The sequence below is a fragment of the Schistosoma haematobium genome, chromosome 5 (genome assembly GCF_000699445.3).
Source record: "Schistosoma haematobium chromosome 5, whole genome shotgun sequence".
Lineage (NCBI taxonomy): Eukaryota > Metazoa > Platyhelminthes > Trematoda > Strigeidida > Schistosomatidae > Schistosoma > Schistosoma haematobium.
Genome location: NC_067200.1, coordinates 164,476 through 191,407, shown reverse-complemented (window position 1 = coordinate 191,407; position 26,932 = coordinate 164,476). Strand labels below are relative to the sequence as shown.

The window sequence follows — 26,932 nt, the reverse complement described above, 5'->3', positions numbered from 1 at the left end:
CATTAAGAGTAGAAGACATGCGTAAGTTAGTAGTATTTGATCACAGATGTCTTAGAAATATGGCGTGCAATTGCTGGGATCACTGGGTAAGTAATAGTGAGGTTAGACGCAGAGTATTGGGGAACGATGGTGAATCAGTAGATGAGGTTGTAAATCTTCGTCGACTGAGATGGTTGGGCCACGTGTCACGTATGCCTGAACACCGATTACCACGACGCATAATGCTGACTAATGTAGGGAATGATTGGAAGAAAGTTAGGGGCGACCAAGCCAAAACGTCGTATAAGTGCTTGAAGTCACTAACTTCTATTATTAGACATGTTGGTAGATGCAGACTACATGGTTGGGGTCCGCGTGACTATCGTAACCAATGGTTGGAGACTCTTGGTGACATGCCTTAGAATCGATCACAATGGCGTCGATGTATGCACTCTTTATCTTCCCTTGAACCGTGGAATTAAAATTGCTCTATACTTTTTTTCCATGAACTAATTATTTCTTCCTTTACTACATCTTTATGTACAATCTTTCTTATATATGGTACTACCATTGAAGTAACTACTTCTATGAATTTGGTGTTCATCCTGTTATGCTGATGAGGTATGGCAACTCGGACCGATGAATATATGTGCCTGGTCATACGTTGTAGCTGACTGACTGACTAAGTCAATAAACTTAATATAATTTAGTTGTTTTTCAACTGATCAGCTTCAAAAAGTTTCAACCGCAAAACTGGTGTTTTTATTCTAGTTAGTGAGGTAGGTTAGAGTGGTGAATTACTAGCAAAGTGCATGAACGCACCAGCAAAACGTGGTACAGATGGTGTCAAGCAACACTGATATAGAATAGATAATTATCATTAAAAACGATCATCTGATGGAGAGGATGTTGAGATCGACTATATAAATCAATCAGTCAAAGTTAAAACGGAATCTGGTACACGTGTGTATTGGTTGAAGTTCCTAAACAATATCTGCATAGCGAGATGAATTTATCAAAATAGATCCAGATTAGTAGAAGTATTAACAATACCAGTATTAGTAGTGATAGAAAATATGGGATATGGAAGATAAAATTTGAAAAGGCATAATATGAACTTGTGAAATAAAAAAGCATAAGTCTTAACACTTTAAATCCAAAAGAGGACAAAGAGTGTACGCATATGACACACTTCGATTGATTCCGAGCCACGTCACTTAAATTCTCCAACAATTGATTGTAGTGATCGCATAGACCTCAACCAAATAGTCTGTACCCAACTACAAAGCTAGTTCAACAGTCAATAATTTCGTGGACTGATGCTACGTTTTGGTTTGGTTGCTTCCAGTGTTCCTCTAATCTACTATTCCACATCAGCCAACACAGTTCGTAAAGGAAGTGATGGTTAGTGTACATAAAACATATCTTAACTACCCCAGTCAAAGAAGGTTCACTATTTCATCAACCGATTTGTAATCTTGACATAATACCCTGCGCCTAAACCTCAGTATTGCTCACTCGATAATTTCAACATATGCAAGCAATACTTTGAATTTATCTATAGTCAAATAATGGTAACCTGCGAATATTCCGTACATTTAAAGACTATGTTTAAAAACCTTAAAGTAGAGCAGAACGAGTTGGTTTTTTGGTGTACTCGACCCTATGCTATCAGGAGGACATTTCATCTACGCCCCAAGATCTGTTACAACCTTAAATCAATTAGTTGTCAGAAATCGATTGAAACTGACTGCGAAAAAAAGAACACATAATCATTTTATTTTGTAGACTATCTTTCTGACAATCAGTCAACAAGTTTAACTGTTAATACGTAATTATTAAACGTATTACTATCTATAAAAGCGTGAAAACAAACTAATAAGTAGAGTTCTTTTGCCATTTATGTTTGAATGAACCACATATAACAACCTTTTAATAGTTAACCGAAATAATTGAGCATTCAAATATACTTGGATGTACAGTAATAAGTATAAATAAAAAACAAAGCTGGATAATAATGAGCTTCAGTTTTGCAATGGTACACTATTTGTATGCTGAAAAAGTGGAAAAAAACATAATTCTAGCATTTATTCAACACAAATACTTAAACTGAGAAATGGTTTATGCATTGAAGTTACGTAGCTGAAACCATTAAATTAAGTAGTCTGATACTAAAACGTTAGTCAAAGATTTGGAGTAGATAACAATAGTACTAATTCAAAGTAAATAAAAATTATATTTACATTGAGCATTGAGCCAAAGTCTACTAACAAAACTATACAAATTATATAAAACAGAAATGAAATTTAATGGTAATTAATTTGTTCATGTGTCAGTTTTGTTGTCAAATATCATGAATTGAGCTTTTAAACGAGAATTTAATTGTTCCCAATTCTGTGTTAATAACCATTGAGTATGATTTATAGAGGACGATGTGGTTTGATTTAATAAACCATTGGAACTACTGGATGGACACAATTTGCGTGATTGACTATTAAACCCAGTAGGATCGATATCGTAACTAGTGCCAGTAACACTATTACTTTTATTAAACGGATTCGAACGTCTAGAAAATATTGAAGACTTAACAGCTGAAACAGTTGAATTATTATTATTATTTCCAATTAATGTAGATGGTGATGATTTCTGATCTGTATTTGTTTGTTTTACTGTAGTCAGTGCTTTGTAGTGATCCTCTAAATCTTCAAGAGTTAAAGTAATAAATTCAATACTACATCTACTGATAGCACGCATCCAATCCTTGGAAAAGTATAAAGTGTACAAAATAAAGAAAAACATATTGAAATAAAGCAAAGTTAAGTAAATCAACACAGAAAAATTGAGATAATGACTACTTGTTTGCACACAACTACCGAATGTGAACTAATATTAGTGAGCTTATTTTGAAGAATATACCATGAATAACGATTTCTTAGTTTCATTAGTTAAATTCATATATTCTAGTGCTTTAAATCCACTGTGGATACAGAAACTGTAAACCTTACAATCACCTCACACTTAACTTCCCATGTTATAAACAGAGGTAGATAGTGTCTAGCAGTGGAATCCAAATTTATTTTTATTTATTTAAACACATAAATATTGGTACAGGAGGGCACCAAATATATATGCGCCACACAAAACAATGAGAATTTGCAGAGAAGGAAAAAAAGGTAAGGAGCGTAAAAAAAACGATAACGAACAGATTAGTGAAAGGTAGTGTAATAATAATAATGGGGGAAACAGAAACGTACACCCAGAAGAGATCTTTCAGTTAAGGAAGAAGCAACCACTTTTTATGACGAAAGTAAAAGGTTACAGCAGGATCGCCACTGGCTTCTATTCTGAGCCATATCTGATAACGTCTCTACACGAGAACGTTTAGATAGAACCGAATTTCCACCATAGACGAGCTGCTGTATAAGTCGAAAAATAAGGATAGACAGAGTAGGAATAAAAGAGAGTGAATAAATGATGTAGTAAATAATAACAATAGCAATAATAATAATGTGAATCGTTTGATTAATAGTTGAAGCAAGAAAAGTATTTTCCATAATTGTCGACAGTTCATCATATTTGTGTACGGGCTGTGATACTGCTCGGATGCCCAGACCGAAGCAGGTGGTTATCTTAGGGGGCCACAGTTCAAGCCTTCGACCTGAAGGTCTGATCCACAAGGCAGTGGAGCATCGTAAGGAGATGCCGCCCCAAGATAGCCGGTGACCAACGATTGGTTCGTACGCCATTTGTTCCCGCAGGAATCCAAAACTCGCGTTTAGTCGTAGTTGGGGCTCATTACCTGAATTTACCTACATTCCAGAGTTGATATTCACTCAGGGGCTCAAATCCAGTACTGATCGCTTCAAACATAATCGCGTCTTTCACTTAGCTATTAAGTACAGATAGCCAATGGCTTGTGAAGGGGGGTGAAGTCTAATTCATTTGTATTAGTTGTTTTAAATCTTTCCATTGATATTGAGTACTTTAATGGATCAGTCTCTTAGATAAAAACATATTCAGCTGACAAATTCCATATAAGATGAAACGCGCGTCCTAGATTTTACTACTAGCCGCCATCCATCTCTGCTTATATTACTAGTGACTTAATGGCAATGTATGGACAATCCGCACAGGATGCACATATGCCGAAAGTGACTGAACAATTGCAATCCTAAATATCAACGAGAAGATTCAGACGACCAATACAAATGAATTAAACTCACATGTTAATTACCTAGTTTTCGTCCTAGTTTCCAAGCTTCTTAAGTAACCATATAAACAGGCGTGTTATTTAATAATATTAGCCTTTTCTGCAGAAAATAAAAGCTTTTGTAAACGGTCAGTCTTCATTATCCTGTTTAGTATACCCGGATTTATGAAGCTGAAACGATATTAGATCTTAACGATTACTCAATAATTAGCGACAGAATATGTGCTCTAGTTTTCAGCATTAATCAAGCAATAGAATGTAAAAATGGAGTCAATTTGCACGAAAACGAAGTTGATAGGTAACCCATATAGAGCTACGTGTTATTTAAAAGTAAACTCTACAGAGAAGAAATCTAAACATTTTATACTACTTGAATGTGTTGGTGAACATATTTACTGGACCAAGTTAGATCGGTATTGTAGACTCGTTTACCATTAATAGTTGTCAGTCAGTCAGTAACAACGTAGAACTTCGTACGTACGTACATCAGTTCGAGTTGCCACACCACATTAGCACAGAGATGCACTTGTCGATTCAAATCCCGTAGTGGTAGAGGTAGTAAGAGTATAAGCAGTAATCGGGAAGATTAGGGTTTGGAGATGTTATTTATAGAGTATAATACAGTGAAAGAAATTTGGAAAGAGGAAAAAAGGGATATGAAGAATTCAGAAGATTAGAATTTGGGAGAACACAGAGAGTGGATGCACCTGCGCCATTGCAAACGATTTTGAGCCATGTCATTCAGGGTCTCTAACCATCGGTTGCTGTCATCTCGCGGTCCCCAACCAGGTAGTCTACACCTACCAACATGACTCAGTCCACTTCTCAGTGACTTCATGGACTTGTGCCATGTTTTGGTTTGGCCGCCCCTAGCTTTCTTCCAAACTACTCCTATACCACTGAACATAGCACGTCGAGGTAGTCGATCGTTGGGCATACGTAACACGTGTCCCAGCCATCTCAACTGATGAAGTTTCACTACGTCATCAATTGATTTGCCATCCTTACCTAGTACCCGTTTCCTAACAACTGTGTTACTTACTCGATGGTCCCATGATATACGAGCAATGTTTCGAAGACACCTATGATCGAATACTAGTAACCTACGAATATCCTCTACTCTTACCGGCCATGTTTCACTGCCATAAAGTAGGACGGGACGAACTGCTGCGCAGTAAACACGTCCTTTGGTTGATAGACGGATATCTCGCCTACGCCATAAGTGACGCAAGTTGGCAAAAGCTATTCGAGCCTTCTGTATCCGTGCTGAGATTTCGTCACACACTAAACCACAAGGGCTGATGAGACTTCCAAGATAAGTGAAGCGGTCGACACACTCAACTACTTCACTCCCTATCACTAGTTCGGGTGTCAATGCAACCCAATCCTGAAGCAACATTTTGCATTTCGAGGGAGAGAATAGCATCCCGAACATGTTTGCATTGTTGCTTAGAGTGGTCAGAAGACTCTGCATTTTGTCAGCGTCTTTACCAAATAAAACTATGTCATCTGCATATTCTAAGTCAACAAGTGAACCTCCTGGTAGAAGTTCAACCCCTGTAAATTTAGATGAGGAGAGTGTTATCTCTAAAAGTACGTCAATGACAAAGTTGAACAAGAATGGAGAGAGTGGACAGCCCTGACGAACACCACTTGAGGTGATCAATTCTGATGACAGTTCGCCATAAGCTCTCACTCTACCAGTTGTGTTCGAGTAGAGAGCCTTTAAAAGGTTAATGTACTTCTTTAATACTCCTTTCAGTGACAAACACTGCCATAGAACCTCACGATCAATAGAGTCGAATGCCGCCTTAAGGTCGAGAAATACTACCATTGTGGGGCGTCTGAATGTGTGTCTGTGTTCTAGAACCTGACGTAGTGTGAATATCTGATCTATACAACCACGTCCAGGTCGAAAACCAGCCTGGTTTTCTCTAGTCTGCTCTTCACGAGCTTTAGTTAGGCGTCGAAGTATTATTGAAGCTAATATTTTAGACACTATATTAGTCAAACTGATTCCTCTGTGATTGTCACAAGAGGACTTTTGTCCTTTTCTTAAAAACTGGCACAATCAGTGATTGAGACCAGTCAGATGGGATTACGTCCAGTTCCCAAATTCTACCTAAGACCTCGGTTAATCTCAATGCTAATACTGGACCACCATCCTTAAAAATCTCAGGAGTAAACCTGTCAGGGCCTGCTGCTCTCCCTCGTTTCAGATTTCCTATGGCTTTTTCAACTACGTAAAGGGACGGAGGACTTACATTAACTTCCCATTCAGGTTGACTAGAGATCGTGGGAAACCGAAGTGTGGCTGAAGGCCAGTTGAACTGATCCCTAAAGTGTTCTGCCCATCGATCCAATCTCCTGGATTGAGAATGAATAATATGTCCATCTTTCTCTGAGATTGTTTCGCTAACGGTCGGGCTCCTAATTCCGGTTTCCTTAACGAGTCTGAACAATTGTCTGCTATTACCTATTGCCGCTGCCTTTTCCATCTCTCTTGCTTTCGCTACCCACCACTGTTCGCGATCATTGCGCAGACTTCTTGTCAGCTTGCGCTTAAGCTGACTCCGCTCTTCATTATGTTCAGAGCCAGGTGGAATGTGTTTCCGAGCATTTATCAGTGAGATAGATGCTGCTGAGATCCAGTGTTGCTCCCTAACCTTCTGGTTTACCTTACTAGCAGATATCACTGCTGTTTCCACAGCTTTTCGGATATCATTCCATACTGCATCGGGGTGGGCATCACATACATGGCTGCCTAACTGTTTTCCTAGTTGTTCCTGAAATGTACTCTTAGCTTGACTATCATTAAGTAGGCCCCTAAGAGGTTTCCTTGCAGCATCTTTCCTACGTCCAGTAAGACGCAAGCAAATACGCGCTCGCACTAGAGCATGATCTGAATCTAGGCATGTGCTCCAGAATGAGCGATAGTCTTCTATCGAGCCCCTCCATCGGTGGCTGATAGCGATGTGATCTATTTGGGTCCAACGTTGGGACGAATTAGGGGGTCGCCATGTTAAAAGATGTTTTTCCTTATGCTTGAAGTTAGTATTTGCAAGCAACAGACGGTTATCTGAGCATAGCTGCAACAGACGGTCGCCATTATCTGTTCTTTGAGCCACGACACCATAAGATCCACCTAGGTGTCTTTCCCTATCGCTTAGTTTACCTACTTGAGCATTAAAGTCACCAGCCACTATTACTACATCCGAGCGCTTAGTTTTTCGGAGAAGGTCCGAAAGCTTTCTGTAAAACTCATCTTTTACATCATCTGCGCTGCAGTCAGTGGGAGAATAAGCAGAGACGACGAAGAGGCAACGACGAGTGTCCCTGTCTTTCCGGATTCTTACTGTTCTGTTCAGTCGGACAGCGCACAAACGACTGTTTACTGGGATCCACTCTAAGAGAGCTAGTTCTGCCCTAGAACTCAATGCTACACCTACGCCGGCGAGGCCACGGGAAGCAGAATCAGGGCTTCCAGATACACGAAGCGTAAATCGAGTCGGTTCTTTATTTTGGCATGGTGAGGTCAAATGAATGACGCTACTTGGATCCTGTATGCGCGTTTCGGAGACGCAGCACACATCGATGGCGCGAGATTCTAAAGTTTTAGCTAAGGAAGCCTGCTGTCCTATTTGGCACAGTGTTCGTACGTTAAAAGCTCCTACGTGTAGTTTAGAGCGTGGTTTCAGGAGACCAGGAATAGCGTTCCACGTACTCGAATCGTTTGCCCTAGCGGTGCGAGGTGATAAAGAGACGTGAGGAGGGTTAGTCGGGAGGATAAGAGAGGTATTAGGAGGTGTAGGAAGGATTTGAATGTGACCAACCTGGTCTCTTGTGCTGTTACGGGTATGAGGGCTGATGTCACTTCCCGGCTGCCCACACCGTGGAAGGGTATTTCTTGAGGAACCTGAAAAGGAAATTGGATTAGTGTTGGTCTTAACGACCTGGGAGCGTGACCGCAGAGCCCAAGGGACAACTGCTTGAGGCCGGTCGCGCACGGCCTTTTTGTGGAAGGTTTTTGACGTGTTACCTCCGTTCTTCAAGGGGCCTTACCGCCGGAGACGGAAATCCGTGAGGTAAGGTGAGGTGTGCATTTTTAGGGTCTACCTTTTCTAACCCCACCCCTCCATGTGGGAAGGCAGCATCGCTGTCATGCTGGTTGTCCGAGGGAAACACCTTACTGCTGTCACACCTCTCTACAGTCAGCAGTACGACTTCGCCCTCAGACCTTGAGTTGCTGCTTTTAGTCTTACCGTTCGCCAATCGACCTGCCTGGCATGGTAGAACCTGAGGAACATATGTTCCAGCCAATATAGCTCGGTTGGGTCATCACGATAGGCAAGCCCGACCACCGCGTCAAGGTAGCAGCTTCGACTATCAACTATTAATAGTTGATGAGTATAGGTTGATGTTTGTTGACCATATACTTAAGTAACATCATATTTGATTGCTCTACTGTGAAGATGAATTATTCCCATAACCTCAAGTAAATACACCCGACCAATATTATCTTTGGTGAAATATTTCATTAAATTCGGTGAATAATGACACCAATGAACTTCCAAAGTTCGTATATTTTACAACACACTGATTAAACCACTCATTTAAGGTGAAATTTTATAAACGTTGAAGGAATGAAGAAATAAGTACATTTTGAAAACTTTGTTAACTTAATCGAAATTTGAGGTATTTTGAACAAAGGTTGAAATATACGCTAGTGAATAACTGAGAAATAACCAATATAAAGGTGTTTAATGCTAGTCGCTGATCAGGTTATATTTACAGACTTTGTAACAAAATAGAATGTGACTCAACATCGTAATGCAAATTGTGTTGACGTTAAATGGTTGGAGGTAAATGACAAACTTAACGGACCGATTGAGTTCGATTGGTATTACGAATTGGACAAAACGGAATACTCATTAAGTTTGAAAATATTTTAGTCTTACGAAAAATTAGTAGTGACTTAAATAGTTAAAAATTTAACTCCAAGGAGAGAGGATGAATACATGATATGTCGTTTTCTAATATCGGAGTCCAGACACATTATCTCGAAAAATGGATAAAATGTTGAAGTTGTGGTTGGAGACTCTTGGTGACATGGCTCAGAATCGATCACAATGGCGTCGGTGTATACACTCTCTATCTTCCCTTAAATTAAGAGATTAAAATTGCTTCATATCTTTCCTTCTACAAACTAATTCTTTCTTTCTGTATTATATCCTTATTGCAATCTTTCTTTTAGATATTACGACCTCTGAATTAACTACTTTTATGAATCCGGTGTTCATCTTGTTGTATTAATGAGGCATGGCAACTTCAACCAATGTATATATGTACCTGGTCCTACGTTATAACTGACTGACTGACTGAAGTTGTGGTTAGAAAAAACAGTAGATAAATATGTAATGAAAAAACAATCCCAATGATTGCAAGAGAAACTCGATAAGTAGAATAACCAGATGAAATACCAACAAGTAAGTGGCATATATTCTATTTTCAAGACAGGACAGAAATGAATATTTATCAGAACTTGTGTGTATCGGATATGTTATGAAGTGATAAGTTAATAACAAAGGCTGCATATTTAATGTTAATAAGATTTACTTTATTTCCTTTCTCCCGTTTGACCCAGAAAACGCAAAGGTCATATAAGGGAACCTGGGTAACGAAGGCATACAAAAAATGGCTTCCTTCGAAAGAAACTCACTTCAATATCCTCAGCTGTTTCACCCTTTAAAATATAACTGCGAGATAACTCGCCGGGTCCTCTGAATCGTATTGCCATTTTCAAATCATCCAACATTTCAACAATATGACAATCCAAAAATATAATACCCAATGGTTCCTTATCCAATTTCTTATCAAAATACGCTAAAATATTACCACACAATATGAAGTAACGTTTTTTGTAAGATTTTTTCTGTTCTGAACGCTTTTTCCATAGAAAGCCCACTTTTTCCTCTTTTTCATAAGTCAGGAAATTTGTAACTGTTTTAGGGTTGAAAATAGGCATTGACAAATGAGATTAAATCATGGAGTGTTCAATTTGGTCAAAAATAACTCATGCAACATAACCTCTCACTGAAAACCCAACACTACCTTAAAGCAGAAATGAAGTTTTGAGGACTGGTTGTTCATTTGGAACTTTATGTACCTGTAGAGAAATCAAAAAAAGATATATTTTTAGAAAAGGCTGGGATAAGGACACTGGGAAAATTACTGTGTGAATAACTAGCTAATAGCGATGAGACATATTGAATTGTTTGCTTTAAAAAAATACATTTTGATAATTAATGAAGGATACACGCAATACGTCATGGCCAAAACATGTTTCGAATGAGTTAGAGATACTACTCGAAGGTCTTGACCGAAGCAGAGTGGACTATGTTCTTGTAATTCAAGGTTTGGTCACAACTTGAGTACTTCATAGATTGCCCCCGAATGCCCTGGTATGGTCTAGAGTGGGGTGGGCCCGCCCTCCCTCTCGAAATGCTCTCACACAGCCACGCGTATACAGCCTCTGCCAGGGAAGTCCTATTCACTGCCTTCTCGTGGCGGGGGTGTTATTTACGAAAATGAGAGGACGAAAAGCGAATGTCCGGCGCTTTAACCAGATCTCAAAACAATGGTGCAAATGGGCTCCAGTATCCTGAGTGAACGAATGGCGTATAAACTAATCGTTGGTCACCGGCTACCATGGGAATGCATCTCCTGACGATGCTCCACTACCTTGTGGGTCAGACCTTTAAATCAAAGGCTCCATTTTTAGCCCTCTAAGAAAACCACCTGCTTCGGTCTGGGCACCCAGGCAGTATCACAGCCCACACACACAAATATGGTGTGGCGCATGTATAATTGATGCCCTCTCGTACCAATATTTATGTGTTGAAATAAATAATAAATTATATCTGAAACTATGAAAATCGAGAGACGTTTGAAAATGGTCACTAGGAATCCATCTAGATAGTTTCCTCGACTATATTCATCCAAGTATCTTGACTTTCGACCAGAGAACGAAATTTACAAATCAGCATGAAAATGCAGCTGGATGGTTTTCGAACCCTCACACAGAGTGTGGTTCAACTTGGAGTATATAAAAGTGGATCTGATGGTCCGCTAATACATCAATTCTGTCATATAGATACACTAAGTAGCATAGTTTAGAACTAATAATAATAAGCCCTTTGATGCTAACATCCATAAAATGTACATGTTTTTGTACTGTTAAAAGTCACATCGTCTGTGTGGAGGCTGACGATGCTACCCAACTGATAAAACTCAGATGAACCAAAGTTAAAATCTACAATCTGCCGAACCACGCTCTATTTAAAAGGACAGTGGTATTGTTTCTCCTTGAGTTAATTAACTTTTTTGATCGTAAATTACGCATCAAAACTACTGTTTACACTTTAATTGCATCTATTCCAGTTAAAGTGATATTGTATTGAGTGTTTCGATTTTGCTTTTGTGTATTTATTGCATCGAAGCATACTTGGTCGACTTTTACTTGATTTACTTAGTTAAGGTTTGAGAATTCTTTTACATATCCTGTTTGTGTCACCGTTGTAGTTAATTTTCGAGATGGCTAGCTCTGCTCATAACTGTGGACAACCATGTTGCTTATTCCCCGTGGAGGAAGGGATGCAATGTGATGAGTGTAATAAGTGGTTCCACAAGATGTGCACCCGATTAAACCCCACTGCATATAAAAGGTGCTCAAAGCTCAACTCTCATTGGCTTTGTAGTTTTTAATGCTCGAGCAAAACATTACTCATCCAGGAAGCAATTAGCCTCCTGATGTTGACTAATAAGAAGGTTGATGAGGGCCGTACTGGTAACATTGGTACTGATGGCGAAGATTGAGTTAGTGTCGTAAATGCTGTCAGACATTTACCTGTGCAACCTTTAGTTAAACGTTCTCCCCCGAAACGATTAGTGAGTGACACCTCATTAGACGTTGGTGGCCATATTGCTACAGCTGCGACTGGTGATCCAGATAAGACAACTACTGTCCCGAGTTGTTCTAATGTAGATGTTTCGACTGATGGAAAATGGACGACGCGAAAACGCGGAAGAGTAGGAAAGACAGCTAAAACTAATGACTGTTTACTTGATAAGTCCTTGGTGGACTCTCAGACCAATCCGCCAAAGTCCCAAAGTAAAGCTTCGTCTAACATTGTTGTGAGTCACTCGCTCGACTCCCAGGACTCTGTTACAATAAAAACTAATTGTAAGATACCAGTAGTTAATATACAGGATCTAACGTCACGGTCGAAAGCTGTTAACACAATTTCAAAGGAAGCTAAACCCCCTCCTAGTTTAGTTATTTGGAATCTAAAGGAGTCGAAAGACAACGACCCTGCTAGAAGACATGCACATGACCTGCAGTTAGTGGAGTCTGTGGTAAGAAATGTACTACATGAAGAGGTTCCAGGGGTACATATTACAAAAGTAATACGACTTGGTAAATGGGTTGGAGGCGAGACCCAACCACGAAGAATCCTGATGCTGGTTCTCGGGAGTTTTGAAGAAAGAGACATATTATTGAAAAACGCACTACAAACTCGTGACTCAGATATCCATATTCGACCAGATTGGCCACTTGAGGATCGAATCAAGTGGAAGAATGCTCTTACTGAATTAAGACCTCGCAAGTTAAATGGCGAAAATAAGCTTACCATTAAGGGTTTTCGGGTAGTCAGGTCTTGGAAGCCAATGCTCCCGAAGCCTGTATCGGTAGAACGATGGACTGCCAAAACACCTTAAGTGTGTGCTACACGAACGCTCGTAGTCTTAGAAATAAAACGTCCGAGCTAAGTCTGATGGTGGAAGTATTATGTCCTGATATAATCGTTGTTACAGAAACTTGGTTCACAGTAGATATAGACTGTTCTCCCATCATTGCAGGCTATATCTTTATTAGAAGTGATAGAGTTTCAAGTCTCAAAGAGGGAGGTATAATATTATACGTTAGGAATCACTTTCGTATACAATCAACCATATCAGAGGCTCATATCAGTGGCACATGTGAGGTTGCATGTTGTAAGATTAGATCTAGAAATGGGTTAGTGACTATAGGGGGATTATACCGTAGCCCGTTTTGTCTTGCTGATGACTTTATCTTAAGACACATCTGTTCTTGGAGTATGACAGAATGTTGTCTCACCATTGGGGACTTCAACGCACCTCATATTAGCTGGATAGAGCTCACAGCTCCAGGTAATGGTTTCGATAGCGACCTTTTATCTACCGTTATTCAGTGTGCACTTGTGAAATGTATCACAAAACCGACACATATTGATTTCAATCATGATCCGTCACTGCTGGGCCTCGCCCTCACCCACCACCGTGAGGATGTCTTTGATATTCAGCACCTTCCCCCACTAGTGAACAGTGATCACGTTGTAATTCACTTTAAGCTTAAGACACATGGTATAAAATTCGTATCTGGTTCACCCTGTCCCGATATCTGGCGAGCCAATATTCCGGCAATCAGAAACTGAGCTATCTCGACTGATTGGTCGGTCGACGTGGATGGATTGATCGAAGATGAATGGAATAAGTTTAAGGTTACATTCGAGTCCATAACGTCGCCGTTTATCCCATAGCCAACACATAAGCTATCACATTGCCCTCCATGGATTAATAAGGAAACCCGGAAGCTGTTAAAGCGTAGGAAACATTTCTGGGACTTATTCTTGTTGACAGGTCATGCACCATTTAAGCGTGAGTACCGAAAATTCCGTAGTATCTGTAAGAGAACCATAGCCAAATCCCGTACCACTTACGAACTACAGTTAGTATATGATAGCCATACTTGTCCAAAACGATTGTTTTCGTATGTTAAACGGCGAATGAAACGTAGTGATGGTATTCCCCCGTTACTGTTACACGAAAATTCAGATTTACTAGCTGAATCAGATCGAGCAAAACCTGAGACTTTTTCAAAATATTTTAGCGAAGTCTACTCTACGTTTATCGTAACGAATAATTGTCCCACTCACACCGAGATACCAACCATCGAACCTGTACAGGTGACTGAGGAAACTGTCCTTCTGTTGATAACTAACCTCAAACGTGGTAAAATACCGGGCCCTGACGGGTTACATCCATGGTTGCTGTTATCTCTTGCGGACATTATTTCAAAACCGCTCGCGACACTCTTCAACATGTCCCTTTCACTCGCTCAACTCCCTAGAGATTGGAAGGACGTTATAGTTAGTCCTATATTTAAGGACGGTCAGGAACAGATAGTATCTAACTACCGGCCTGTCAGTCTAACTAGCATAGTCGTTAAGTTACTTGAAAAGATAATTCGGGTTAGGTTGCTAAGCCACATAGATTTACACAATCTGTTAGCACCTGAGCAACACGGATTTCGTAACAAGCGTTCATCCTTGACTAACTTGCTTATTGAGAGAGAGGATTGGACAGTAGCCCTAGATAACGGTCTGTCTGTCGATGTGATATTCATAGATTTTAGCAAAGCATTTGACAAGGTTTCACACGTAGGTCTTATGCAGAAGCTCACGAGCTTCGGAATATTAGGTACTGTACAGGAGTGGATAGGAAACTTCTTATGTGACCGCAGACAGAGAGTGAGGGTCAATGGAACGCTATCCGATTGGAAGTCGGTCAAAAGTGGTGTACCCCAAGGCACCATCTTAGGCTCTCTGCTCTTCCTTCTCTACGTTAATGAGTTACCGCTGTTGCTTAGGTCGTCGACATTATTGTTTGCGGATGATGTAAAAATCTGGAGAACAATAAAAAGTGCGGCTGATCATCTGGATCTTCAAGCTGACTTAGACGATTTAGTTATATGTGCTTGGGAGTGGGGCTTAGAAATCAATGCTAGGAAGTGTGCTAATGCACATCGGTCACGGTAATAGTTACCGTTATACTATTGAGGGTAAACCTCTTCCATGCGTTCGAGAGCATAAAGACTTAGGAGTAGTAGTAAGTCATGATTTAAAAACAACTACGCATTACAAAGCAGCCGCTGTCAAAGGTTTTCGTGCGTTATGGTTACTTCGCCAAGCGTTCAAATCTTTTGACGAGGAAACGTTTCGAATTTTATATCCCACATATATAAGACCACATTTAGAGTACTGTATCCAAGTAGCTAGCCCGTGCCTGATAAAGGATACTAACTCCCTTGAGCGTGTCCAGCGTGTGGGAACGAAATTAGTGAAGGGTCTTCCTGGACTCCCTTATGATGAGCGTTTAAAATGCCCAAACCTTTTCCCCTTGTCGTATCGTATGACACGAGGTGGCCTTATACTGGCATTTCGTATCTTTAATTATGATTTGGGTGTTAATATGTCTTATCTTTTTGCCCTCTCCAGCACTAATAATCTCCGAGGTCATAGCAAGAAGGTTCATAAACCACGATCTAATAAACTTAAAGTGGGGTCCCGTTTTTCTCATCGAGTAGTCAATGATTGGAACGCCTTATCCGAACAAGTGGTATCAGCCCCATCAGTGAATACTTTCAAGGAGAAGCTGGACCTTCACTGTAAAGCAATGTGTCAGGATTATTACAGGTTCACCAACCTACTATCCTTATTACTGAAGACTGGAGTGAAGACGCTCTAATAATTAGGATATACTTATGTACCTATCGGTTATTATTTTTCACTTGTAATTTAAACGAACGCTGCTTTTTAGTTGTTTGTCGATGATAAGCCATTAAGACATATGATAAGAGGCTTATTTTTCTGAATCTTCAGTTTGTTTCATGTAAGTAGTTTTCACTGAACACTAGGATAAATTGACCATAAATGTAAAATCATACAGAGATATGTGGTTTTATTTTATACGCATTTTATTGGTAGGTTATAATATGTGGTTACTTTAGCATCAAAATACTCAGTTTCAACTGACTGAGAAATATGGGTCGGTTGTAGGTAACGTCGATATGTTGCATGTTAAAGTTGTTCCAATTTAATAAATAATCAGTCATTAGTAAAACTTTGATTGCAGAATGGTTATATAAGTCCCCAGAACAGGTGTCCCTAGAATGTTGTGTCAATTCTGAATAAATTTCATTCGTAATCCTACTCGTTATTAGAACATCCAAAGTGTTCAATTTAGTAGTGTGAAGCGTTAAGCATGTGATTCCAGTCAAGAAGGATAAATAGGGACCACCACAACATAAGTGGGTATAGCGGTGACTAAAGCTAATGAATTAACTCAAAAAAAACATTGGAAACATATTCCTTGAAAGTGTACACAACTCCACATTTCATTATTACTTACGTAAGCAGATCATGTAGTGATAAATTTCCACCATTACCAACCGAAGTGAATCAGAACTTAACGTTACAATCTCAACGCCCGAAGTAAATTATATTGGTGAATACTGCAACCTTCAAAAGAGAATATGAACTTGTAAAAAATTCTGAGGTTGACACAACTGTTTAAATATATCTGATAAATAAACTACTGTACTCTGATTGTGTGAAACTAAGCAAAATGCTAGCTTTCTTAAGCGCATGAGCAATTCATTTGAGAATACACAGAAACATACTATACCCATAAACTTACGTCAAGGAAGCACTTACAGCTCAGTTACGCACTACTGGAAAACAGCGCTTCAGACTACAATTTCCAATATATCCGCTACTCTTTGTCATAAGCCTCAGAAACCGATCGATCTTTGCGCTCGATTTTTGTTGCTTCGGTAGGGTTCTAATTACACAATAATGTCCAGTGACAGTCTAGTCACACGACACATGGTTTATAAATATAAATGTCAAACGACCCGATAATTCCCGTGAACTGTGGTAATGTGATGAGTTGGTGTTACTAAGAATTTAACAATATAGGGCGCTGATCCCTCGATAAGGTAGATAAAATTACAGTGGATGTTATGTTTGTGGATGGAATAGAAGCTTTCACTTTACGGGCTTCTATGACTGCTGATGCCCTCAAGTGAAAGGTCGGGGTATATTTAGAGGGAAGTTGTAGTTAATCACTGTTTGAAGTCTGTTAGAATACGTTAAGCTTCTTATCAAAGGACTTCTGGGAATTCACTCGGATCACATCAGACGTCAGCGAATTCCAGAATCTGACTAGTAAAATGTAAAAGATGTACATATAGTCTGTGCCGCTATATTGTGCTTCCAGCTTTTTGATGATAACCCTGAGATTCGTGTTTAAACTGAGCCTAAGTAAGTATTTAAAAAAAAGTGTCTATGAGTGCTATCACAAGGTTTAACCTTGAGTTCCCGACCCGATTTCACGGCTTGTAACAGCTCAAGTTGGTTGGTTAAGAGTTGACCCCAAACAACCAAGCTTATACCAAAAGAGTATTGTTCAAGTATTCATTCACTTCCTTATTTTTCATAAGCGTTATATTCCCTATTATCTTGAATGTTGAGAGCCTTTGTTTGTCTGAACAGATAATCCCACGCTCCACTGTGACTGCGCGAAGATCGAAATAAAGACCTATTCACTACTTCTCTGGTTTCTTCTATCAATAGCACGAGGGTTACCTTAAGGCACGAAACTGGTGAGCCCTTTTTGAACACAAATTTAACCTCATTTCTGTTATTAACATTTTTTTTACTTAATCGTAAAAGTAGACCTGATTATCCGTAAACTAATTTGAGTACATAACTAGTTTATTCCGTATTATCTTAAGTTATTCGTGTTATAGTAACCACTTTTTGTGCTAACTTTATTGCTATATTTGTCACATACCTCATGTCAGACTCAATAGAAACCCATAATCTGGAGGATTTGTCACCAGTGGAGATAGACACTGTTATGACTACGAAATCCCGACTTCCAGAATTTGATCGTAGTGATCCTGAGTTGTGGTTTGCTCAAATAGAGCATTATTTCACGAGACACAATATCAAATCTGAAGGGATTCGCTATAGAGACTTGTGTTCTATCCTTCCTCCTTCAGTCGCCAAAGAAGTCCGTGACTTGATTTTAAGTCCACCATCACCACAACCATACACCATCTTAAGACGAGAGATAATGAACCGTTTATCATTATCAGATAGTCAAAGAATCCAAAGACTTTTTCAAGGTGAAACACTAGGTGATCGGTCGCCGTCACAGTTTTTACGTCACCTCCAAGTCTTAGTGGGTGATAACACAGTGGGTGAAGCAGTCCTAAAACAAGGATGGATACAAGCTCTCCCATGCTACGTCCAACACTGTTTGGATGCACAGGATCCTGAAACCTCATTATCTCATTTAGCGCGTATAGCCGACAGAATAATGGAAAGAGGTCCTCCAACTGGATCAGGCACAATAAATCACACACAAAAAGTAGAATCAGCAAAAGACCCCGTAATAGAAGGACTCATTGCGAGTGTTAAGAGTCTCACTGAGGCTGTCACCAGAATGCAAATGGGTCATAGAAACAGGAGCAGGTCACCACAACGACCACGATCCAAGTCACAAAACAGGTCACAAATGTCCAGACAATCTGGGCAGTTTTGTTGGTACCACTGGAAGTTTGGTGTCAACTCAACCAAGTGCATGCAACCATGCGCCTGGCCTAAGCATAATTCTAAGACAGCGGGAAACGAGTAACCCCTCCCCAGGTCGCGACGACTGAGGAGGGGCGCCTAAACAGTCGCTTGTTTTATGTTAGAGACAGAAACTCGGGCTTGAATTTCTTGGTGGATACTGGCGCTGCTCTTAGCATCATCCCTCGAAATAAAACTGAGATTAGTCGAGAAACATCATCAATTACACTTCAAGCTGCAAATAAAACTAAAATTGCGACATTTGGGCAGAAAACTTTAACCCTAGATTTGGGGTTCAGGAGGCAATTCCCTTGGGTTTTCACGGTAGCCGACCTAGATCTGGCAATACTGGGGATGGACTTTCTAGGGAGATACGAATTTCTAGTTGACACCAAGAAACGGCGATTAACACTAAAAGAAACTTCGTATTACACAAAAGGCAAAGAAAGTCACATCAACTCTCTTAACTTGATTCAAACTCCCCCAGTAACAACAGCGAAATTCCAAGATATACTCGCGGAATTTCCAAACTTAACTAAACCAAACCCACAGCCTTCTAAAGACAAACTAAAAGTGGGTCACACTATCAAAACCGAAGGTGCACCGGTGTTTGCAAAACCCAGGAGACTAGCACCAGATAAGCTCAAAATCGCTAGGGCCGAGTTTGATTATATGCTACAACTGGGTATCATCCGTCCCTCTGATAGTCAATGGGCATCCCCTTTGCATATGGTCCCAAAGAAGAATGAAGGTGACTGGCGACCGTGCGGGGATTACAGAGCCCTAAACCGTCAAACCGTACCAGATAGGTACCCAATACCTCATATCCAAGATTTCACCAACGGTTTACAGGGTATGAACATATTCACTAAAATTGATTTAGTCAGGGCATATCACAATATCCCGGTGGCTGATGAAGATATTCCCAAGACAGCTATTACTACACCCTTTGGCTTATTCGAGTTTGTACGCATGCCATTCGGCCTGAGAAATGCGGCACAGACATTTCAAAGATTCATAGATAACCTACTTCGAGATATGCCATTTGCGCAGGGGTATATAGACGACTTGTTAATTGCCAGCCCCGATTTGCAATCACACGAACAGCATGTACAAGCAGTGTTGAAAAGACTGGATGAACATGGAATAAACATACATCAAAGTGTGTTTTCGGTGTTCAAACTTTAGAATTTCTCGGTCACACAATAAGCCCAGAAGGGATTAAACCTATAAAAAAAGAAGTGGATACTATCAAACAATACCCCGTACCTAGTTCTCTAACACAACTGAGAAGTTTTCTAGGCCTAATTAACTTCTATCGCAGATTCATACCAGGTTGTGCACAATTAATGCAACCTTTGACAGATTCACTTAAAGGAAAACCAAAAGAATTCAAACTGTCTTCTGACGCCATCGAAGCTATTAAACAGCTTAAAGATAAACTGGCTGAAGCAACTACGTTGATATATCCGAATTCTCTTTCCCCACTTGCTTTGATGGTGGATGCTTCAGATAAAGCAGTAGGCGGTACCCTTAACCAACTGGTTAAAAACGCCTGGAAACCAATTGCTTTCTTCTCGAAAAGACTCGCTCCAGCCGAAACAAGGTATTCTACCTTCGGGCGAGAACTTCTTGCAATCTACCTGACCATTAAACACTTCCGACACATGTTAGAAGGTAGGGAATTTATAGTCTTTACGGATCATAAACCACTGACGAATGCATTGAAAGCGAGAGCCGATAAATACTCACCTCGAGAAGTCCGACACCTTGACTATATATCACAGTTCACAAGCGATATCCGACATGTCAAAGGTCAGGACAATCAGGCGGCAGATGCTTTATCCAGACTAGAAATGAACGTGCTACAGCAGTCTACAGTAAACTTCGAGACGTTAAGACACGAACAAGAGCAGGACCTAGAATTGCAAAACCTACTTAAAACAAACAATTCAAGTCTTAATTTAAAACAATTCCCATCACCTATCGATGGTATTCTAATTTATTGTGACACGACCAAGGCAATGCCGCGACCTTTCGTTCCCAAAAATATGCGAAAGTTGATATATAATAACTTTCATTCTTTGTCTCATCCTGGCGCAAAAGCTTCAACAAAACTAATCAATGCCAGATATATATGGCCGAATTTACAGAAGGATGTACACAAATGGGTTAGAGAGTGTTCAGCATGTCAACAAACAAAGATTAATCGTCACACAAATTCACCCATAGGTGTTTTCTCGCAACCAGATGCACGTTTTGCCCATGTGCATATCGACTTGGTAGGTCCTTTACCTCGTTCAAACGGTTTTAATTATCTTTTTACATGCATAGATCGATTTACCAGATTCCCTATAGCCATCCCGATAGCGGACATCATAGCGGAAACAGTAGCCAAAGTTTTCATGCAGAACTGGGTAACCATTTTTGGTACACCCATAACAATAACGACGGATAGAGGAGCGCAATTCGAATCCGAACTATTTAATAACTTGGCTAAACTTCTAGGCTCCAATAGGATACGCTGCACTGCATATCATCCTCAGGCTAATGGGATGGTAGAACGTTTTCACCGTCAGCTAAAAACCGCCCTTATATCTCACTCAAACCCCAATCAGTGGACAGAATTCCTACCATTAGTTATGTTGGGAATACGAACATCTGTCAAAACTGACGCACAGTGTTCAGCTGCGGAACTGGTTTTCGGAACAACTCTGAGACTACCAGGTGAATTTATTAACCCCAATACTAACAGTCAAAAACTTAATTTAGGAAACTACGTAGATCAACTACGGGACCATATGTCCAAACTTAAGCCAATTAATACTCGCGAACAATCGCGTGCCGTATATGTACCTAAAGACCTAAGCAATTGCACGCACGTCTGGATAAGATGTGACAAAATAAAAGCACCACTTAGCCCTCCATTTGAAGGTCCTTTCAAAGTCGTCTCAAGAAAATCTAAATATTTCGTGATAGAAAAACATGGAAACATCGACACAGTAAGTATTGATAGGCTAAAGCCGGCTTATCTAGATCATGAACCACCATACGTGTTGTTAGATCGTTTAACTGACAAATCCATTACGGAATCGAAATGCAAAAACGATAAATCTTTACAAATGACTAAAACGGTTCGCTGGGCACATCCGATTAGCCAATCAAGGATGTTGACAGTTTCGGCTGCAGGATAAAATCTAACCACGTAGCTAATCAGACCCTTCATCTACTTAAAAATAACTTTTCTCCTCATTCCGCCTCACCTACAACTCCCCAGACCTTTTGCCTTTGATATATGTGTTATGTTAAATTTTTTTTAAATACTGGACACATAAGCTAGGTATTCCGAAACGATGGCTGCGGATTTTAATCAAACTCATACAACTAACACTGGCAAATACAACGAATTCAAAAAGCAACCCAGGCGAGTTTTATAATTTCTTTTTCTGGTTAATTAACTATGTTGGCTGTACTTCTTATATATCTATATACATTTTTCACGTAGACTGGCTATACATATATACCATATGAACTACTTCTAAAAGTTTTCGGTCGAAGATGTGTTTAGTAGCTTGATACGCTTAATACTACTAGTAATAAGTGGTTTTCTAGACAAAACATTTTGGATTAAACTATGGTCAAATACTTAATAAAGTTCTCATCATTTTTTTTTCATGTTTAGGAAACTTACATAATGACTTAACCAGTTTTCCTACAGCATGCTTTTTAGTGTGATCATATAACCCATCATTATTGGCAATATTCAAAATTTTTTTTGAATTTCTGACATTTAAGAATCAATAACCGTGAATATATAGTACAGTGCGTTACTGTAAGGTTACTATGTTAGCCGCATTGATTCCACATACCTAATTTTAAACACAACTTATAAGGGAACTGTTAAGTAATCACAACATTGAACTAATATGAATATCACAGCTATGCTAACGTTAAACCAATTATTATTAGTGGTTCATACAAAATCCTGGAACTTAACACTAGCGTTATGAAAAAACATGTTATGTCAATAACTTATATATATATACCTTTTTTTTCTCTCGTTGGTTTAATTATAACGTAAAATGGAAATCTACCACACTTGTAGTTTTTTTTTCTATAGCATTATTATTAATAAAAACAAAGAACTTGTACTATTCCAATATGGCACTTTGACATATCAATCCGTCCTCCTGTTATCTTTCTCTCATATCTGAGCAACATATGGCCAACAAACATCGTATTGAAGGGGGTTTTGGTGAACGAAAACGCTAGCCCCACACGCACTCGAACCTCTGCCCTTCTGGATGCTAGACCGTGTGCCTAGCCATTAGACCACATCAAACCACGGGCGAATGACTGCAATCTTTCCTTTTACCGATTAATCGTATATAATACTAATGAGTAATAGGACTTACACATTTCTAAGGTGCAGACAAATTCGTTGCTTGGATGAATTGACGAAATATTGTTTCAATATATCATACATACTTAGATCAAACCAGAAAAGAGTATTTGACACAATTGTACTTAATCCTCATAATCTACACAATTTTTTTCTCCTCCTTAACCGTATATTCTTTTCCGTTTTGTGGAGTACAACTATGCACCCTTGGTTACGTACCTGGTTATAAAAGGCGGTCGTCATAGGCCCAAGGTCAGACATTTGATCGGGTTTGACAATGAGTCCAACTTCTAGCAAGTTCACCCTCTTACATATATGCATTACAAAAGAGTATTTTTTTTTGTTTTCATGGTTTTTCGTGCACAAGATATCTACACTATGTCTATTTTCTTCCAGAATACCAATCCTTTCTGGAGGCCAATCACTTACGTGGAACCGAACAATTATAAATTATATTTTTGTATTTCCATTTTGTATCTTATTATTTTTATGCAGGCAGTGGAGCAGTTCTTCAGGTGTGATTGGTTTTCACCATTACCTTTGAAGTAGATTCTTCTTTACTTTTTACTTGAGGGCGACTAAAGAGGCAGGTGAGTAAACACCTGATAGCCGGTCTGAGCATGGAAAAATCGTACCTCACCAACATGGTGTTGGGTAGCCCGCTCGCGGCACTTCCTCAGATATTCTTATTCCACATTCTCACACTCTTTCTCTTGAAAGCACGCAGTAAACCGTCAGCGATAGTTGTAGAATAGATCACATGCTACAAAATAAGATGACAAGCTAGTAAATGAGGAGACATCCATGGACTATCGTTGACAGCGTTAGTCGTCACTGATTGTAAGTCAAATAGTGAGCGAGTTGATAATTTTCCCTGGGGATGAGAAATAGAACTAAGGTGTTTTCGATAGTTAGGTTAATCGAACCGACGTTCCTACGGAAGTCGATTCTAGGGGGAAGCTAATGTAACAGCTCAGGTTGGTTGGTTAAGAGTTGACCCCAAACAACCAAGCTTATACCAAAAGAGTATTGTTCAAGTATTCATTCACTTCCTTATTTTTCATAAGCGTTATATTCCCTATTATCTTGAATGTTGAGAGCCTTTGTTTGTCTGAACAGATAATCCCACGCTCCACTGTGACTGCGCGAAGATCGAAATAAAGACCTATTCACTACTTCTCTGGTTTCTTCTATCAATAGCACGAGGGTTACCTTAAGGCACGTCAGCGAATTCCAGAATCTGACTAGTAAAATGTAAAAGATGTACATATAGTCTGTGCCGCTATATTGTGCTTCCAGCTTTTTGATGATAACCCTGAGATTCGTGTTTAAACTGAGCCTAAGTAAGTATTTAAAAAAAAGTGTCTATGAGTGCTATCACAAGGTTTAACCTTGAGTTCCCGACCCGATTTCACGGCTCACCTTTGAATACGTTCTGGTATACTTTAGTCCTTTTGGGGAGAGGAACTAACACTATATATTCGTACTCTGAGTAAAGTTGTAGTGACTCACGTTTATCACGAGAACACGACTGGTTTAATAAAAACAATTATTATTATAACCAACTGTACCAGTGTTTGTTTTAATGTGCTTTTGTTTAACTGTGCTAATTGTAGCCATTTTGTGCTTCCATTATTGTTCCGCGGTTTTTGGTACTGTTCGCACGTACTCCTGTCTTCTGCTTTCGCTTGTACCTCTTCTTGGCACGATCTCGGTATTCGTTCAATACCACGAGATCGCCAACGAAATAAATCTGGTTACATTCAACTCTCGCCTTCTGATTTATCTGGCACGTGTTTCCTGGTAGCGGTGTTCACAGTTAATCTCAACTCGACGCCACGCTACAATTGGTGATACCAAAGTTTGGAACACGCCGCAACCTCGGGTCAAATCTTCCAAAGAAGTCAATTTGGTGAGTCTATTATTTATCTATCCACGTCTGTCGTATATTTTCATATTAATTTTTAATATATAATATACACGACATGACGGATAGCGAGAAGAATACTATTAATGTTATAGACTCAGACGTACAGGCCATTCATTTTCGACCTGTATCATTTATCCCCCACGACCCTGAGGTCTGGTTTGCTGCAATAGAGTCTCAGTTCGAGACTCGTCGTATCACGAGCCAAAGGCAAAAATATGCCTACGCTCTCGAATCGTTACCCGGGGACCATTTAGTAGCTGTTCGTGAGGTCGTCCTCAATTCTAACGTGCCTAATGTTTATGACCGCCTCAAGGAGGCAATTCTCCGACATTTCCTCCCATCAAGGGAGGAACGATTGAGGACCCTGTTAGCACGTCACCCCCTGGGTGATGCTAAACCAAGCCATCACCTCACGCGCCTGCAATCTCTTGCAGGACCAACAGCACCTGACTCGGAGATAGTTAAGGAATTATGGCTCGAGTCACTACCAGCCCATATCCAACCCACTGTGACGGCACTGCTCGAGGACTCACCGCTTAACCAGGTAGCCCTCATAGCAGACAAGATTTTGGCGAGGACTAGCAATAGAGACACCTATGTAGTTGCTTCGACGGCACGTCCTAAAGTAGACATGGACGCCGGTCATTCCTCAGCTCATGGTGACAGGGACGGGTGTATTCACACACGTCTTAGTTTTCGAGACCGTTGTAACGTACCCCAACCCTACGTCCCCCGAGCTCGCTCAAGTTCTCGCAAACCCGTCACCACTCGCCCAAAAAGGGCATCTTCCAGGCCACGCCGAAAGGCGGCTACGGAAGCGAGTGACAAGTGGTGCTGGTTCCATAGGTCCTTCGGGTCTGGCGCCCGCCGTTGTCGAGCACCATGCTCATACAAGGCGGGAAACGCCAGCGCCGGCGAGTAAAAGCGGCCGTACTCGCCGGCCCTTCCCCCAGGTTGGTCGCCTATTCTATGTGCACGATTATCGCACAAACGCTAGGTTCCTAGTAGACACTGGGGCCCAAGTTTCTGTCGTACCACGAGGTAGCAGCAAGTCACAAGCCACAGTGCTTCGACTACGCGCTGCGAATGGCTCAGTCATTCCTACCTACGGTACACGACAACTCGCGGTCAACCTGGGCAACCGACGACGGTATCTGTGGACGTTCATCATTGCTGATGTTCCCACAGCCGTACTAGGTATCGATTTTCTACAGCACTATGAATTGCTTGTCGATTCACGTAGGCTGCAGCTAATCGATACTTCGTCGAACAGCAAATTCATGGGCTGTAAAGCCCACATGAACGCGTACCGAATCCTCGGCACTTTTTACTCGCGTGACGATAAATTCCACGCTTTATTCGAGAAATTCCCCGTACTCACTAAACCACTCGAGGAGCTTCCATCGGTGACCAATCGTGTGGTACACCACATAGTCACCCGCGGACCGCCAGTCGCGGCACGACCTCGCCGACTGGCACCGGACAAATTAGCTTTCGCTAAGCGTGAGTTTGACAATTTACTAGCTACTGGTATTATTCGTCCTTCTCACAGTCCATGGGCCTCTCCTCTACACATGGTGCGCAAAAAAGATGGGGTTAGTTGGAGACCATGCGGCGACTACCGAGCTCTAAACGTAGTTACGCGCTTTGATAGCTACCCCATCCCCCACATACACGACATCACGGCATCGCTCAAGGGCACGACTATCTTTTCTAAAATCGATCTGGTACGAGCATATCATCAGATCCCAGTCGCTCTTGAAGATATCGAAAAGACCGCTATCACGACTCCTTTCGGTTTGTTTGAGTTCCTACGAATGCCATTTGGACTACGGAATGCTGCTCAAACTTTTCAAAGGTTTATCGATAGCATTGTACGAGACCTCGATTTTGTTCACGTCTATATTGAT

At 40.4% G+C, this 26,932-nt stretch overlaps 1 protein-coding gene across 1 annotated transcript; it reads right to left on the bottom strand.

Moving 5' to 3' along the window:
• Positions 1-1,085: 1,085 nt before the first annotated feature.
• Positions 1,086-16,832, bottom strand: PHETA1 (Sesquipedalian-1). The gene is made up of 3 exons (XM_051217251.1): positions 16,460-16,832; positions 9,909-10,355; positions 1,086-2,739 (listed from the first exon to the last, which is right to left on the bottom strand). The coding sequence occupies exons 2-3, from the start codon at positions 10,212-10,214 to the stop codon at positions 2,305-2,307; spliced, it is 741 nt and encodes a 246-aa protein (XP_051064616.1). The 5' UTR covers positions 10,215-10,355; positions 16,460-16,832; the 3' UTR covers positions 1,086-2,304.
• Between the last annotated feature and the right edge of the window lie 10,100 nt (positions 16,833-26,932).